Raw genomic sequence first — 18,915 nt, 5'->3', positions numbered from 1 at the left:
GTTTTTAATTTTTTAATTATCCCTTAAAATTTAAAAATATTTAAATATATCACACCTTAAGGGCATGAACAGAGTGAGGTTAGCTTTGTTTAACCAAAACAAGGCAGCCTGTGAAGCTTGAAGAAAAAATCAAATGTAGGACAAATCACAAGGCCTATTTTATGGAGTGAGTGGTAAACCAGGAGGTGAGCCAGACCAAAAACATTTGGTACCTTTAAAACTATTTCAAATTTACTTTGGGAATGCAAGCTTGATGGATAGACAACTATAAAATAAATTCTTGTGAGTTAACAGATTTTAAGTTTTTAGAGACGTTAGGGCACAGAATGGAAGGAGGAAGTACGCATGATACCCAGTGTTATGTGGAAGAGAAGAAAGTATTTTTGGTAGCCAGGGGGCCTACACAAAGCAGCATATTCAGGAAGGACTTGAACCCGTCCTGCCCTAGTCAGGAAGCATTTCAGGAAGGATGTGAGCAGATGTACCGTGACTGTGCCTCTACTACATCAAAGACTGCAGTGGTCCAGGTAATGCAGAGGAATGTTTCCTTCTATAATGCACAACGAATGTGATGTATTCCAGGGCGTACCACAAATCATTTCGTGTTTTCTTTCTGCAAGATAGAGGAGTTGGAGCATATGATTTCTCATTGCTTTTGTCTCTCTAGAATCTTAAGAATCCATCAGGGATCACAGTCATTCCTAATTCTCCTAAAGACATTGTCACTGTCAGTGTTAGAACTGTACAGATTAAGGGTCTGAGCCAGTTTGACAACTCTTGGGGACTTATACTGATAAGGAAGCAGACTGAAGCTGGAGTATCCATAAAGAGGTTGAAGGGACGACCATTCATGCATTCAGCCAACATTTCAGCCTCGCTCCTATATTCCAGGCACTGTATTAGGCACTGGGGATGCAGAACCAAGTGAGACGTGGTCTGCTCAGGGAAGCAGTCTCAGTGGAGAAAAGATCAACAAGCAAAGCGCTGTTAGAGGCCTGTCCTAGGCCATATGGCAGGATAGAGGCAGGGCAGCTACATCAGCCCAAGGTGTTCTTAGGCAGAACAGAACCAAGTGAGACGTGGTCTGCTCAGGGAAGCAGTCTCAGTGGAGAAAAGATCAACAAGCAAAGCGCTGTTAGAGGCCTGTCCTAGGCCATATGGCAGGATAGAGGCAGGGCAGCTACATCAGCCCAAGGTGTTCTTAGGCAGAACAGAAAGTGAGGCTCAGAGCAGTATCTCATTTCTAAACAAGACAACAGGATTGTAGACGCTTTCCCTTGATTGGCGAAAAAGTGGCTTTTTAAAACGAGCCAAACAGATATCCATCCTTTAGGGAGACCCTGGCACGTGCCAGATGATTCTGCCAATTTTTCATGGACGGAAACACAGAGCAGGGAAGAACTAGTGAGTCTCTGCAAGTAGAAGTCCCTCAAAAGGGTCTGTGTTTCATAAACGGCGCTCCAAAGGGACTAAACTACTTCCATCCGGGAGAAAAAGACTCTGGCAGTCAGGGCACGGGAGGGTGTACGTCTGGAGGCAATTCAAGGCTTTTTCCATCTTGCCTGATGTGGCAACAAGGAAAGATTTGTTCGTTTTATTTATTTATTTTCCATTTTGAACGCTTTTGCTTTTCCCTTCTTCCCCCCTCCCAGCCACTCGGGTTTGGGTTTTCCGTATGACTCATAATTCCTTCCGAAAGTGGAGTCGAATTCATAAAAGTGGTGGTGCGCGGGGGGGAGGGGCTGGGAGCCCCAGGGAGTCTTCACTACCGACATTCCCAGCCCCCGGCGCGAGCGGCGGCCGGGCTGGGGAATCCAGCCTGCGCTCGGATGGCGGATACTATCAGAGCCCCGGCGGCCGGGACCGGGTGACTTCGCGGCGGGCGCGGGAGGGTCTGCGGCGGGCGGCGCTGCAGCAGCCTCGGCACGGTCGCCGCGCCCCCGGGCGGGAGTGTGCGCGGGTGTGGAAGGCCGGCGTGCGGGCCGCGAGGGGTGTGTGCGCGTGAGGCGGAGCGGGGCTCGCCCCTCGCCGGCGCCCGCCGCCCCGCGGGCGATTGCTCTCTTGCCGTCTCCGGGACCCCCGGACCCCCACGGCCTTTGGTCCGGGCGGGGGAGGGAGAAAGTGAGACTCTGTGTCATCATCATCCATTGTGAGGAGGGGAAGAAATTGGAATCCAGCAGCGGCTAGCAGCAGCTGGGCGGTCACATCTGGGAATGCAAAGCCGACCTCCCCCCCCCCTCCTCCACCACCTCCTCCTCTCTCACCCAGGATCTCTTCCGAAACCACTTCGCCTTCAGCCCCTGCCTCGACCAGAGGTTTCATTTTTAACTGAATATTTACGAAAGCTGGAAGCGTGCGAGAGGGTGGGGTGGGGTGGAAATAGCGGCTGCTTCTTTTCCAGGGATTTATTTAATGGGGATGTGTTCAAGGCAAGAGCGAATTCAGAAGGATATCGACGTCGTGATCCAGAAGTCCAGAGCTGAGAAGGACTGCCTGTTTGCAGGTGAGTTCTCGCCTTTCCAGAGCCTCGGACCCAGCGCCAGCTTCCTCTGCCTGCCCGTCACCCCCTTTCCCAGTTTTCTGGCCGCGACGTGTGTGGCTGGGGCTAGGGGGTGGGTTGCACGTCCCCATTCCCGGGGTCATTTGGCAACAGCTGCGGCAGGGGGAGCGGGAGCCAAAAGGGGGAGGGGGTGCCAGCCTCTCCCCTTCTCCCCTCCCCCCTCTGGGGCGGCCACTAGCTTTGGGGGCAGAACCCTGATGGCCCGAGCAGGGGTCTAGGCGGGGGAGCCTTGCATTGTATTTTTAGTCCCCGGTGAACGCCCGGAGCGTCCGAGCCCGCCTCCGGGGTTTCAGCAGCAGCGACCCAGGCGGCGGGTTGGACTCGCCGGGTTTGCGCAATGGGCAGAGCAGCGGCGGCGGCTGCCGGGAATGGAGCCCGCTGCGCTGCGGTGGCCGGCTGCGCCCGGCACCGAGGCCCCCCGTGGGTCAGCGCTGGGCCGATCTCCCGCCCCTTCTGCTCCCTCTAGTACCTCCGACTGGCAGTGCGATGCCCCGGAAAGAGAAGGGATTCCCGAGGTTCCGAGGCGCGCGCCGCCCCTGCCTGGGGGTCGCCTTTCGTCCATTTTGCTACCCCGGGAGAGGGACTGGATTTTGCTTTCGCAGCCGCGACCTCGGCTGGGGCCGCTTCCGGCTGTCCGGACCGGGAAATTCCCGCCGTTGCCACGGCACCAGGCACTTGTTGCGGGGGGCGGCCTTCCGCGGCACCCGGCACGGGGTGCGCGGCATCCCCTTCCGCACCACTCGGAGAGCGGACCTAGGGGCTCTCCAGCTCTGGCCTCCCGCCCTGCCCCGCCCCACCCCGCCAGGTTTCCCTTCGGCTCCATCAAATAGGGGGCCCGAGCCATGACCAGGGTTAAAAATCCACTCCAGGGGTAGCTTTTAACAAGACTTTTCGTTTCAGATTTCAGATACTCAGACTCCACCTTTACTTTCACCTACGTTGGCGGCCCCAAAAGGTACTTATGTGTAGAGTTGCTTCATTTCCTGTTCACAGGCTTGTGTTTCCTTTGTTCTTAGCGTGTTCCGTGTTCCGGTATTTTTTTCTTCTTTTTCTTCTTCTTATTCTCTTGTTGTCCTTTAGCCACGTCCCAAGCCTGAGGTCCCTCGATTTTAAATAGCAGAGGGGAAAGAAATATGTTTGATTCAGGTGTTTCTAAGATCACGCCACGGGCCATGAACAGAGCTCTCACACTCTTCGTGTTAAAGCTGTTCTACAGTAGTAGCTAGCTCTTGAGGCTTTAGGGGTTGACATAGGCGAGTGCAAAACCTGAATACTGGGCATAAGACATAACATGTCACAGAATAGTTTGATCACATGTGGTGATTCTTCTGGTGAGCTGGGGCTGCATGTTTCCATGTTTTCTGAAGATTGACATAAACATGCAGTGTGCCAATTCTCCATGCTTTTTTTTTTTTTTTAAGGAGTCCTATTTTGGTGTTCATAGTTGGAAAGAATTTGGGAGTTATATGTAGCTGGAGTGTATAACTTCTTTCTTGAAGAGGAAGAATGAGAGGTGCATATATTAATACTAAGTTGTTAACAGTATGAAAGAAGCCCAAATCCAATTTTGTGTTTAAAGAATTAGAGATGAAATGAAAAGTAATGATTAAAATATGCTTTGCTGTCTTCACTTGGTTGAGGTAGAATTTTCTCCCTGTTAGCCCTTTGGGGACACAGTGGTTTAAAAGAGCAGTGGCCACATATGAGAACTGTCAGAGTTTTAACCTTGCTGTTCGGACTTGACATTCACTACCATTTGATCATATTCCAAATTATGTCTTAGCTAATGGAAACATTTATGAACATATAAATTGCAAAAGAAGCTTTCTTCTGTAAATACATTTTTTACAAGCTTGGAATTGTTACGAATCTTAAAAATGCTTAGGATCTGTGTTGCAATGTACATCTCAAGAAAGCTTTCATTGAGATAGTTATTCAGGTTTCCCATATGCACGGTACACCTAAGTGTCAGGATTGGTATATTGATTTGATTTACTGGTTGAAAATATAACATACGGACTTATTGGGGGAGAATAAAATTACAGTATTTCTCAATTTCCTATAGTACCATCATTTTTGAATAAAAAGAATCAATTAGAAGAGATTCAACTAAGTTAACGCTGCTCCTACACTTGCTATCCAGAGAATGTTGGTGTATGACTAATAATCTCTAGAGTTGTTTTAATAGTTAAAATATGCTGTGTGGCCCACTGAAAACATTCCCCATGCAGTCAGGTTGATACCTGCTTGAGTCGTCTGTTTCACCTCATGAGAGGTGCGGACTGGGAAAGCCCTGGCTAGGCTTTTTAACTAACTAGCTTTACTATTTCCAATAAGATAGTAGAGTTGTTTTGGCCTCAGTTTACTTATCTGTACAAGGGAAAGCCCTGGGTAGGCTTTTTAACTAACTAGCTTTACTATTTCCAATAAGATAGTAGAGTTGTTTTGGCCTCAGTTTACTTATCTGTACAAGGGAAAGCCCTGGGTAGGCTTTTTAACTAACTAGCTTTACTATTTCCAATAAGATAGTAGAGTTGTTTTGGCCACAGTTTACTTATCTGCACAAGGAGGGGGTGAACCTTAGACTTAATTTCTAAGATCTGTTAGATACTGCACTAAGATTGTTTATCAGCAAATTACTGAACTAGTGTCCACACAGCAAGAGGTGAAGGTATGAACGCCTCCAGGAGCAAGGTCTGGAGGTTGGGATGAATAATTAACTAATTGAGATAACGTCAGTTTTCACTGTAGGAACAAGTTTCCTTTTCTATGTTATCCTACTAAGGAGATAGTTTTTTCCTTTGGTTCCTGATTTAAATAATGGGGAACTTGCATATCTAATGTGGAACAGTCTGCTTTTTAAAGATGTGTTGTGAATTGTTGATGTGATTGCTTTGTCTTCCCAAAAGCTTGTTCTATAAACCAATATATAAAAGATTGTTTTGGTACAGTAATAATAGTACCCTTAATGATTATCCCTTTATGGGTTTGTAGCTAATGGCAGAAAATAAATTTTCCGAAAGAAAAAATATTGTTTTCATGAACTACATTATCTACATTAGAATCTGATATTTATTATGTATTTCTCATTGCTGTGTGTCTGTCGGGCATTTAAAAATCAAATAATCCTCCTCTGTTTTGATCTAATATGCTTATCAACTTGTAATATTCAATTAATAGTGTCATGTCGGGAAAAGTAGACTTATTTCCTGATTAAAGGAAGGTGGGGATCTTATGGAGAGATAGTACTTGTTTATCTTGAATTATATTGTACTATCATTTCATCTAAACCATTGAAAACATTTATTTTTGAGAAATGATTTCAAGAATAATTTTCAATTCAAGTTGTAGATAAAACAATCTGCTCTTCTGTGTCTGACACTCTCCAAGAACAATTACAGTTTGTTCTAGGACAAAAGTTGATCTTACATGTTACCCTTCAAAAAAAGAAATAATATTGAGAATTTTTTTTACATGTAAATTTATTTATGTTTCTGTGGATAAGAGGAAATGCCAAGAGGCCACTGTGTCAGGACTGGCTGCTGTCCTAGTAAATTGGCCTGTCATTCAGAGGTTGTGAGAGGGGCAGAGTTCCTTTTGCCATTTGCTCTCCTGCCTGGGTGGACTTCAGGTGAGGATTGAGGGGGAGCAGATGGTCAGCTGGAAGACTGGGTTCACTTAGTTCTCCCTCATGGGAAGGTTCATGGAATTATTATTATCCTCAGCTTTGGACTGGATTTGCAAACTGAGGCACAGAGAGTTTAGAAAACATGCTCAGATTTACTCAGTTACTGATGAAGCTGCCATATGAACCCTGTTATGTCACACTTCTGAGACCTGTGCTCCTTCCTCTACACTAGTGTTCCCAACCTCTTTGAGACCTCTTTGAGACACTCGTACATCAAAAAAATTATGCAGATGTTTACTTGAGAGCCGTAGTGTTAGTGTCATTTGATTGAGAAATAATGAGAAAAGTGTTAAATGTTAAGAATTGATGGGCTTCCCTGGTGGTGCAGTGGTTGAGAGTCCGCCTGCCGATGCAGGGGACACGGGTTCGTGCCCCGGTCCGGGAGTATCCCACATGCCGCGGAACGGCTGGGCCGGTGAGCCATGGCCGCTGAGCCTGCGCGTCCGAAGCCTGTGCTCCGCAACGGGAGAGGCCACAACAGTGAGAGGCCCGCGTACCGCAAAAAAAAAAAAAAAAAAAAAATTGGTAATACCATCTACATATGCTTGAAAACTTGTGTTATACATAGGGCAAGATTGACTCATTGTAGCAATGGTCCTTATAATGCTTCTGACTCCTGGGCTTCTTGGAAGAACTCCACAGTCATCAGTGTTCCAGGGCCTGCTGTAGGCTCCTACCGAATGCTGCCCCCCATTTCAGGGGTGTGCTAAGAACTATAAAACCGGAAGCCTCAACTGTATACAATTTGTAAGTTTATGCAAAAGTCATTCCTTCCTTGTACTTTGTCATGCTGTGATCTCCTGCCTCCTTCTTTCTCCTTTTTTGGTTGGCGGTAAACTCCTTTCAGACCACTAAGGTTTGGGGTTATGGTCCTTCATCTCACCTGCAGTCAGTTGTACAGTTAGTGGTAGAAGAAACAGAAGGGATAAAGTGGGTGGTGACAGCTACTGAGAGGCTGGGGAAGCAGGCTGAGTGTCTGGGGCCAGAAGTTAACAAAGACAAAGAGAGAGCAGGGAGAGAGCCCCACATGAGCCTGGCCATGGACCCCTGTGGGATTCCCTGATTGTGAGCTTTTAGCAAGAAAAGTGTTGTGAAGATATAATTGAAGTTTTAAGTGTTGATTGTTAAAAAAAAAAAAAAAAAAAAAGGAAAAAAGATAAGCCAAAAAGAAGAAAATTTAAAAAAACATGATTTCTCCATCTTCTATTAACATATTAGAATTTATTCTTTCAGAATTTTTATGTCTATATGCATATAAAATGTATGCATCCAAAGACGGTATTATACTCTTGAGACCTCAAGAGTTTTTCACCTAAGAATATGACATGAATGTCTTTCCTTTAGAAAGAATATGAAAATAAAGAAATGTTTATTGAATTAGGAGTTTTCCAGTCAAGGAGTGTGCATGATAAGAAATATAAAATTTATATTAGAAATTATTAATAAATTAGAAATTTAATATTTAGTGGAATGTTCAGAGTTGCCTGTAAATGTACAACCTGTATTGTATGAATAGACACTTTTTCATGTGGTCATGGGTAGATTGACATCTTTGAAGTGCACTCTTCTCTTTTAGGAGTTTCTGTCCACATAACTTTTGGAGCATTCTGTGTGACACTAACAGTAGTACTCCACAATCTCTCAAATCACGTGCTACCTCCTCTTTCTCCTGGGCCTTTGCACACCCATCCACATCCTACCCTCCCACCTCTCCCACCTCTCCACCCTAGTCAGCTTTCCTTGTCGAGATCTTTGCTAACCCAAATTCCCCTCTGAGAAGCCTTTCCTGGCATCCTCTACCCTGTTTGATTTTGTTAGTTGTTTCTAAAATCATGTCACATTGTATTGTTAGCTACTGTTTACTTGATCATCTGTCTGGCCATAAGCCTCTCTGAGGCAGGGTCTGTCTTATTCATTGCAATTTGCCCAGCCCTTCGTGCACTGCCTAGTACTATATATTTTCTCAGTAAGTAGATGTTGAATGAATCAGGAAATGAATGCTAAAAGGGCTTCTGGCAGGTGAAAAACAATTTCCTAACCCAAATGGCCAGGTGTAGAGATGCTCAAATAGTTCAAAAAGCCCCCAATCTGGTGATGTCACTTGGACTGGAATGTCTTATGAATCCAGAAGTTGCTTACCCAAGTTATAAGCCCCGTTCTCTGCCCCGTTCAAATGCTTTCAGGAGACAGGTAATGCAATTGCTCAGGATAATAGAGAGTTACAAGGACTGTGGTACACTGGAGAGTTTGGTTTCTAAAAGTATTTAATTCAGTTAAAAAAATCAACACCACTCTGGTTATCAAGCACATCTTCTGGGGACCCTAACCCACCTGGACTCCCAGTGTATGATTCCTTACTCATGGAATGCTATGGAAAGAGAAAATCTACTTGATTGCCAAAGTGCATTTGTTTTCTTTTGATTTTCTTAGAAAGGAGGCATGTACCTGCGTGCAGGAGTTGGGGAGCTGGGAGGGTGGAGAAGTAATTCCATCATCTCCAAAAGATTTGTCAGTTTTCATTATGAAAGAAGTACATGCTCATTCTAAAATCTTGAAATATGTAATTATTTTGAAACCATCAAGTGCCCCTGAAGGTGTCAGAATGAAAAGAAGGATCTTTTTTTTTTTTTTTAAATAGGATGCTCCTGTTAGAAACGGGGACTTGTTTTCCATCATTTTTGGTTATACCAATTATTATTCAAAATGATGATTTTTTAAAAAAAGTGTGTGCCCTGGAGCCCTGGGAACCTACCTTAGAAGTTTGGGGTGACCGGTGGAAGGGAGTGTGAAGGAAGCTGAATGTGTGAGAGCCAGGCTTTCACATCCCTTTGTAAATCACAGCTGCTCTAGCTCTTTTCTGTTCCGTATAACATTTTCTTTGAAAAACGTTTCATTGGTAAATGAATTTTAAAATCATTGACCTAAAATAACCACCAATTTAATACAAGTGTAACGTTATTGAAGCTTATATAGTAAAAACATATTTAAACTCCATTTATTTCATGGATTAAAATAATACTACTAATCATATTTCTGGGCATAACCTCTGCTATGCTTTTTGCCTACCTTACATCCTGTATTTGCAACAGAGAAGACCAGTAGGTATTTTGTCAGCTGTTTTACATTTTATAGCTAAAGAAACTGAGGCTTGGGTAGTTTAAATAACAGAGTTAGTAAGAAGTAGAGTAGGGATATATTGCAGAGTAAGTCAGTGTTTTTGTGAGGTTTTAAGGGGCATTGATTGAACTGGCAAGACTAGAATAGTAGGGAATGTTTGAGCCTAGGAAGGGATTGCTATTGCCAGTGGCAGGGGCAGACATCTCTTTCCATAGCATTCCATGAAAATCTACTGCTTGGCAGGGGAAGTGCCCAAGCCCAGTGCTAAGCATTAATAGTAGGAAACTTATGTACATTTGCTGTGGAATCCTTATGCAGATATCCGGCCGACCCATTTAAATTCCCCATCGTTTCTTTCTGCAGCATTGGGTGAAAAAAATGAATAAAAGTGAAATTTCATCAACCTTAAAGATATTTTGTAATTCTCTGCACACGTTGGCTTTTGGATGGATATTGTGCTATAGCAGATAAGTATTGCTTTAAAACAGCTGCCACTGACTTTGTATGGAATTTTAATCAAGTTATTGATATATAATCTTTCTTTTTTTCATTCTCTAAACTTCTGAAATCCTATCTTCCATGTAACCCCCAGGAAAGACTAATCAGGAATATGTTTTTATTAATAAGCCTTGTCATTCCTACTTTATTGTGTCATACTTTAGGTTTTCTGTTCAGTCATCTCACTTAAATGCTGGGCACTTCAACCCAACACATGAAACAAATCATCATTTCCTCCTTAAAAGAAGCTTCTCTTCCCAGCCCTTCCTTGGGCGGTATCACATCAATTGAGCCTGGTGTGGGGAACCACAGTCTCAGGTTTCATGTATCCCACCATCCTCTTTGCCTCCTAAGCTCCACCAGCTCTTCCTTTGCAATCTTGGTTGGCACCTTCATCCCTCCCCATGTTTACACTTGGTCTGGGCCCTGATCACCTTGACTTAGGTCAGTCACTTTAACCAAGTGCTTTAAAATACTTGATTAACAGCTATTCACCAATCCAGTTCATTTATACTTGAATTCTTTAAGCATGAGTTTAATCATAGCATTTACATGCTCAGAAGCTTTCAAATGCAACCAAAGTTTATTCCGTATCAAATTTAATCCCCCTTCTTGGCTTTCAAGAGCCAGCTTCCCCATCCATTCATATATTTCTCAGCCTTCTAAACACTGACTCACTACTATTTGTTTATTGACCTCATCTCTCCACTCAACAGCAGTTTGTATTAACTTAGTGCATTAAGCATATACAGCAGCTGTTCAAGGTTTATCGATTGTAACGTGTCGCTTAATATTCTTGGTTTGGCTATCAAGATCATGTTTTTTATTATCACGAAGACTGGTTCATTTAATCTTTCTTTGACCCCAAGTAGCAACTCCGTGAAAATGTATAATGTATTCACATACAAGAAGAGGATAGAGTGAGGCCCTGAGTGGAACAAGGTGAGACTGAGAAAGACAAAATGAAATCTGAGGAGGGTGGGATTAGACTATAAACAGATTAGTCCCAATCCGTTACACAATAACAACAACAGCAGGTCTCAAGTGTAGTTTATTTGCATATCAGTGACATCCTGTTTGTGGCTGACACCTTCTCAGTATTAAATGGAGGATGCAGATTTTCCAGTGTTAAATTTAAAAGGGAGACATCCACTTAAGTCTTTGTGCAGTCAGATCGATTTTCCTTATACCGAAATTAGCAAACAAGATGGTTTCTTTCTGAACATTTTGAAATGTAGGTTGGAAAGACCTTCCCAATGGCCTGAAAATGTTCGTAGGATTTGTCAGCCAACTCTGAAGTGCTGTAGTTATTTGGATTTTCATCATCATTTTGTTTATGAAGCAAATACAGGTTGTTATTATCCAAGAATCGTTTGTAGATTATTTACTGTATTTGAAGTATAGAATTGAGCCAGAGACTAATAGAACTACTTTACATTCGTCAGGCTTTCACATCTGTGCAGAAAAAAGTTCAGGCAAAACTGTAAAACAACAAACCAAAAATACTATTAAGGATAGAGCTGTGTAAAAGAAACAATAAGTCAAATAAAATGTCACACACAAGAAATCAATACTCTGTTTAAAGACTAGAACTATTTTAGCAGAGTGCCCAGAATATAGTATTTCCCAATATTTCTTAAATGATAGTAGTATTTTTCTTAAATGCTATGCGATAGCATTTCCCAAACTGTTTAATTAGATGTTAGGTATGTGGCCAAATAATGTCTGGGAAATGCTTAGTTAAATAATATTAAACAATTTTAATGGTTGTCTTTTTAGAGACTTTTATATGTTAGTGTGCATTATGCATACCCAAGAGGTGAATGAAGTATTCAGGGTTTTTCAGACTTATTTGATTACAGATCTGGAACATCTCGAGAGAGTCATTTTGTGGAAAACGCTTTGGTAAACTCTGTCTTATTCATTAAAAATAGTTTTTGAGTAAACAACAGTATAATATAAATGGAAATTGCCGATTCACATTGAGCCCCAAAGAATTTATTTTAAGTAAGTTTTACAGGCGTTGCTTTATGACAGTTAAAGGCACTTGGCATTTCATGCCACCAACATTTCCACATGAGGATTTATCTTTCTGGGTCTCTCACTCCCTCCTCAGTTGTATTGAAGTCACTTATGATGAGGGTTCTCAACTATTCTTCGTTATCAAAGCACCCAAGTTAGCAGGACCCTGTTTGGCACATGATTAGAAGTCAGCTTCATAAAGAAGTATTAGAGATAATGATTCTGTGTAGCAGAAGGATTCATTATGTCCTCTTAAATTCTGCCACTGTAACTGCAGTAGAGCTTCTTAGTGGGCCATCTTTGTTGGAGTATATACTGTGGGAGAAGTTGGTGGCAAGAGAAATCTAGAATTTATCTAAATGTTTCATTTCTTTGACAAATTACCTTTAAAAAATCAATGTGGTTATCTATTTTGTAAACTCATTTTCCTCCCAGTGACCACATAAGAAAATTACTTGAAGGAGTTTTACAGCATTTCTCAGAATGTTTTCAACATTAGTCAGGAAGCAAACTCCCTCTTTAGACAGTGTCAGTCGTTAAACTTTAGGCAGCCACACGTTTCTTTTGGTAACACATGAATAGAGGATGAATCATCTGCTTTACAGCGCACTCCTGGGGACACAGGGTCAGGTCTGTATTTAAAAGGATTCATGTTAACAGTTGATGTTTTGTCTATACGAACATTTTTGTGATTCAGGGGAGCCAGTGGAACCTCACATGTACCAAGATCTGCTTAGTTCTAGGTTTCTCATTTGGAAGTCAGTGTGCAAAATCTTAACAGTGAATTTGTGATTGTGATAATACATTTGTCCGTCTACATGTATTTGTGTCATTGATCTTCTTCAGAACAAAGTCTTCGATATTGGCATGCGGGAGACCTAAGCAGAAGGCTAAAATCTGCTTCATGGATAAAAGCTGATGCAGTCATCCTTTCTCATTAAAATGCACCACAGCTAGATATGCAGCAGCAAAAAAAAAGGCCCTCCAGCTGAAAAGCAGTCATTGCTTTATTACTACTACAGAATTTGATATGATTTCTCTAGTGATTGGTCATATTCATTTTTAGCTAACTAAGAAAGAAGTTTGAATAATTCACTGCAAGCCACATTCTTTCTTGATTCTTTTTGGATCAGTCCATCCTTATGAGAAAACCAGCCTAGAATGGTGATTTCAGTGAATTTCGATTAAGCGATTTCAATCAGAGTTGCATATTCTTGGCTGAATTTGACCCCCCATTGATGAAACTTTGGTCAAGAAAGATTTTAGACTTAATTTTTTGAAATTATACTAGTTTGATTTCATATGAGCTTTCTGTGTTGACTTCCTATGTCATTAATTTAAAATTTCCAGTATTCTCAATTCTTTTTTTTTTTAAATAAAAAAATTATCTATTTATTTTTGGCCGCATTGAGTCTTCGTTGCTGCGCGCGGGCTTTCTCAAGTTGCGGCGAGAGGGGGCTACTCTTCCTTGCGGTGCCCGGGCTTCTCACTGCAGTGGCTTCTCGTTGCGGAGCATGGGGCTCTAGGCGTGTGGGCTTCAGTAGTTGTGGCAGGCAGGCTCAGTAGCTGTGGCTCGCGGGCTCTAGAGCTCAGGCTCAGTAGTTGTGGCACAAGGGCTTAGTTGCTCCGTGGCATGTGGGATCTTCCCGGACCAGGGCTCGAGCCCGTGTCCCCTGCATTGGCAGGCGGATTCTTAACCACTGCGCCATCAGGGAAGTCCAGTATTCTCAATCCTTGATGTCCAATATGTACAAAATTCTTCCTAACCAAAAGTAATTGGTGGGGAAAAATCTACTTAGGGCAATAGTTTCCTAAAGGGGTATTTTTTCAAAACAGAGAAATGTTGACATTTTCAGCCTTTGAGTTATATTCTGGGAAATGTTACATTTCAGAGGTACTTTGAAATCAGAATTCAGGTGCTTAACACTACACAGCTATTAGAATGGCCAAATTCCAGAACACTGGAAGCACCAGATGCTGGCAGGGATGTGGAGCAACAGGAGTTCCTGGCGGGGAGGCAAGATGTAGGTCCGGTCACTTTGGAAGACAGTTTGGACACTTTCCGATAAAACTAAACCTACTTTTACCTGTGATCCAGCAATCACACTCCTTGGTAGTTACACAAAAGAGTTGAAAACTGAATGTCCACACAGAAACCTGCACATGATGTTTATAGCAGTTTTACTCAAAATTGCCCAAACCTGCATGCCACCAACATGTCCTTCATGTTGGTGGATGGATAAGTCAACTGTGGTACATCCAGACAATAGTGGAATATTTTTCAGCACTAAAAAGGAACTAGCTATCAGGCCATGAAAAGACATGGAGGAACCTTAAATGCATGTTACTAGTAAAAGAAGCCAATCTGAAGGGCTACACACTCTATGGTTCCAACTATGTGAGTTCTGGAAATGGCACAACTACAGAGACTGTGAAAAGATCAGTGGTTGCCAGGGGTTAACAGGGGAGGAAGGGCTAAATAGGCAGAACAGAGAATTTTTAGGGTATTGAAACTGTTCTGTGTGATACTATAATGGTAGATACATGTCATTTTACATTTGTGTAAATCCATAAAATGTACAACACCAAGAGTGAACCTTAAAGTAAACTACAGACTCTGGGTGATAATGATGTGTTGCTGTAGGTTCATCATTATTAATAAATGTATCCCTCTGGTGGGGAAAGTTGGTGATAGGGGAGCCTATGCTTGTGGGGAGGATAGAGGGAGCAAACGGGAAATCTCTATATTCTGCTCAATTTTGCTGTGAACCGAAAACCACTCTAAAAGATAAAGTCCATTTAAAAAATTAGCCAGAAAAAAGAGGCAGGTGCTTGCCAAGGCTTTTCCAACTTAAGATTCATATCGATAGAAAGCAATCTACAGATTCAATGCAATCCCTATCAAACTACCGCTGGCATTTTTCACAGAACTAGAACAAAAAATTTCACAATTTGTATGGAAACACATAAGACCCCGAATAGCCAAAGCAATCTTGAGAACGAAAAAAGGAGCTGGAGGAATCAGGCTCCCTGACTTCAGACTATACTACAAAGCTACAGTAATCAAGACAGTATGGTACTGGCACAAAAACAGAAAGATAGATCAATGGAACAGGATAGAAAGCCCAGAGATAAACCCACGAACATATGGTCACCTTATCTTTGATAAAGAGACAGGAATGTACAGTGGAGAAAGGACAGCCTCTTCAATAAATGATGCTGGGAAAACTGGACAGGTACATGTAAAAGTATGAGATTAGATCACTCCCTAACACCATACACAAAAATAAGCTCAAAATGGATTAAAGACCTAAATGTAAGGCCAGAAACTATCAAACTCTTAGAGGAAAACAGGCAGAACACACTATGACATAAATCACAGCAAGATCCTTTTTGACCCACCTCCTAGAGAAATGGAAATAAAAACAAAAATAAACAAATGGGACCTAATGAAACTTAAAAGGTTTTGCACAGCAAAGGAAACCATAAACAAGACCAAAAGACAACCCTCAGAATGGGAGAAAATATTGGCAAATGAAGCAACTGACAAAGGATTAATCTCCAAAATTTATAAGCAGCTCATGCAGCTCAATAACAAAAAAACAAACAACCCAATCCAAAAATGGGCAGAAGACCTAAATAGACATTTCTCCAAAGAAGATCTACAGACTGCCAACAAACACATGAAAGAATGCTCAACATCATTAATCATTAGAGAAATGTAAATCAAAACTACAATGCAATATCATCTTACACCAGTCAGAATGGCCATCATCAGAAAATCTAGAAACAATAAATGCTGGAGAGGGTGTGGAGAAAAGGGAACACTCTTGCACTGCTGGTGGGAATGTGAATTGGTACAGCCACTATGGAGAACAGTATGGAGGTTCCTTAAAAAACTACAAATAGAACTACCATATGACCCAGCAGTCCCACTACTGGGCATATACCCTGAGAAAACCATAATTCAAAAAGAGTCATGTACCAAAATGTTCATTGCAGCTCTATTTACAATAGCCCGGAAATGGAAACAACCTAAGTGTCCATCATTGGATGAATGGATAAAGAAGATGTGGTACATATATTCAATGGAATATTACTCAGCCATAAAAAGAAACAAAATTGAGCTATTTGTAATGAGGTGGATGGACCTGGAGTCTGTCATACAGAGTGAAGTAAGTCAGAGAGAGACAGGTACCGTATGCTAACACATATATATGGAATTTAAGGGAAAAAATGTCATGAAGAACCTAGGGGTAAGACAGGAATAAAGACACAGACCTACTAGAGAATGGACTTGAGGATATGGGGAGGGGGAAGGGTAAGCTGTGACAAGGTGAGAGAGTGGCATGGACATATAAACACTACCAAACGTAAGGTAGATAGCTAGTGGGAAGCAGCCGCATAGCACAGGGAGACCAGCTCAGTGCTTTGTGACCACCTGGAGGGGTGGGATAGGGAGGGTGGGAGGGAGGGAGATGCAGGAGGGAGGAGATATGGGAACATATGTATATGTATAACTGATTCACTTTGTTATAAAGCAGAAACTAACACACCATTGTGAAGAAATTATACTCCAATAAAGATGTAAAAAAAAAAGTTTCAGGATTTCTTTTCACATTACACAGGCATATAAATTTAAATCAGGAAAGTATAACATTAGCTATTTTGTTTTATTAAATAAGAGTGTCTTGGCACAAAACTAAAATGGGTAATCTGTATTATGGTTTTAGCATTTAGCTAATTATGTAAAAGAAAAATCACAATTTTAAATTAGAAATTTATAAATATTATTCAAATACAGATCATAAAACTGTACTAAACAATAAGTATTTTGTATTCCAAGAAATATCAGTAACTATACAAAAATTCTATGCTTCCAGAATTTTAGTCACCACGGAAACACAATATTTAGTAATGCCAGTGCACTTCTCAAATAAAACCAAGTAGGACTTCGTGCTATCAGATATTTCTGTGGCTGAATACTGAACTTAAACATAAAATATATTTGAAATATTTCTCTCTTGTACACACACGTACACGCATACGCACAAACCTGCAAAACATTGAAATGACAGTGCATTTTAAGCTTCCCCCCTCAACATACAAAGATAACGTTCTGAAGTACACTTGTACATGTTAAGAAAATAATGTATCTATTTCTTTCCCTCACACACACACATCCCCATATGGTTTTCAAAGATGGGAAGCACTGAGAATTACCCTGAAAAATTTTTTTTAGGGTGGAGGGATAGGTAGGCAAGGAACATCGTATAATTTTTAAAAGTGCTGGTACCATATTACTGCTTTTAGAACCACCACAGACATACATAAAATTCTTAATGAATGTAAGTTGGACAGTGTTTACAAATTAATTATAGTCTAAATATTTTTCAAGGATTATGAAATTGTATTTTATATTTTCCAAAGAAAATATTGCAAATGTAGGTTAACTTATAAGATTATTTTAACAGTTCTTTATAGCCTGTAACATTACAGCATGGTATAGCAGAAGTGATTCAGATTCTTTTAACCAACCAGTCAAATGGCTTAACCTCTCTGAGTCTGGATTCTGTCGTCTGTGAAATGGCAGTAGTTATATTGCAGGGTTTTCAGGATTGAACTAGATAACATGTTTGGAAGGGGTCTTGAAGACTGAAGGAATCACAGGACTCAGAAAGCTGTTAAACTCACTGTTATATTTTATCGTAACAAAAAAATACAGATTAAAATCAGCAAAGGGCAAAGGCTTATTGGGCAAAGTCCAGGAGACACTAGCACAAGTTTCCAAGTGTCTGGTCAGTAGAGTCACATGGACACACTTCATTTTCCCTGCAGTGATTGGTGATAACACATGCAGAGTGTTGCCAACCAGGGAAGCTCCCCTGAGCCTTGGTGTCCAGGCCTTTCATTAGGGGTCAGTCACAGCCGTACCGCACCTTTATGACTGACCTTAGCTACTCAGACTCCAGCAGAACAAAAAAAAAACAGGTGTTTACCATAAATCACAGTTGTTAGCACAACCATCTGAGCAAATCCAAGACCATAGGCCTAGAAAAACACCCTTATCAGGCAGAATATTCCAAGGGCTCAGAGCTCCTTTCCTAGGAACTGGCCAAGGGCCTGTCTTAAAGACAGACCTTTCTTGGGAATGCGCAGGGTTTGAACATCCAAGGCCTGAGTTAATCCTTTTCTGCAGTGTCCTGCACAGGACAATACTTGTGCTGGACAATAGAGAAGGCAATACTTGATATAATTATTCATAGCACTAGCCTGACTAATTCCTGGAGTCTGGGCCCCAGGAGCAAGCAGAATAAGGGTGGAAAATGCCCTTTTTTGGGTAGGAAAATTGCTCTGATTGATTTGGAAATGCAAAATGTTCTCGATTTAAAAAGGCATTAATTTGCAAGATGCACTGTCATTGAATAACAACTTCTAATAAAAACTATAGTAAGTGTACACAAACGTTAAAAAGATAGCAATAGCATATGTTCATTTGTATAATTGCATGCTATTCTTTTTTTTTTTTTTTCTGTGTCACGAGGTCCAAGTCTAAGCCTTCGTCATTTTTAGAGTCTAAAGATCCTTCAGACTCACTTGTGGCCGCTATCAGGTCACCGCAGCATCCCAGTGATACTAATTTTCCTTCCCCAAGTTCTGGGTTCCTGATCTTCACCTATAACTTTAGAATAGTTAGGCCTCCTTTTTTTTTAAAAAAAAAAAGTTGAACAATTGTAGGATTTTGTCTACATTTCTTATTTGCTTAACCTTGTAGTTTTTCCCTTTCTTTCATTGAATTATGTATTAGTGAAAATTAAGTAGTTTCTCTGGAAAATCAGCTAAAATGTGTTTTAAGGCCACCATAAGAGCCCTCCTCTTGGCAGGTCCCTCCTATTGTACCAGCCTCCCCCATCCTTAGAAAGTCTTCATATTATTCTGGTACATTTGACAGTTCCTCCTGACGTTTCTTGCGTTGTCTGACATGTAACGACCCTCTCCATAGGAAAAAAAAAAATCTTTTATTTCAGGG

General features: G+C 41.5%; 1 protein-coding gene across 1 annotated transcript in view; it reads left to right on the top strand.

Moving 5' to 3' along the window:
- Positions 1–2,324: 2,324 nt before the first annotated feature.
- Positions 2,325–18,915, top strand: part of PARP8 (poly(ADP-ribose) polymerase family member 8) — a 188,981-nt gene continuing 172,390 nt past the window's right edge. Inside the window, 2 exon segments of the mRNA XM_032625106.1 lie at positions 2,325–2,503; positions 3,461–3,515. Coding sequence (XP_032480997.1) covers positions 2,413–2,503; positions 3,461–3,515 — 146 coding nt within the window. The 5' untranslated portion in view covers positions 2,325–2,412.

The sequence above is a fragment of the Phocoena sinus genome, chromosome 3 (genome assembly GCF_008692025.1).
Source record: "Phocoena sinus isolate mPhoSin1 chromosome 3, mPhoSin1.pri, whole genome shotgun sequence".
Classification (NCBI taxonomy): Eukaryota; Metazoa; Chordata; class Mammalia; order Artiodactyla; family Phocoenidae; genus Phocoena; species Phocoena sinus.
The sequence above is the reverse complement of the archived record's forward strand: the minus strand, read 5'-3'. Positions and strand labels throughout refer to the sequence as shown.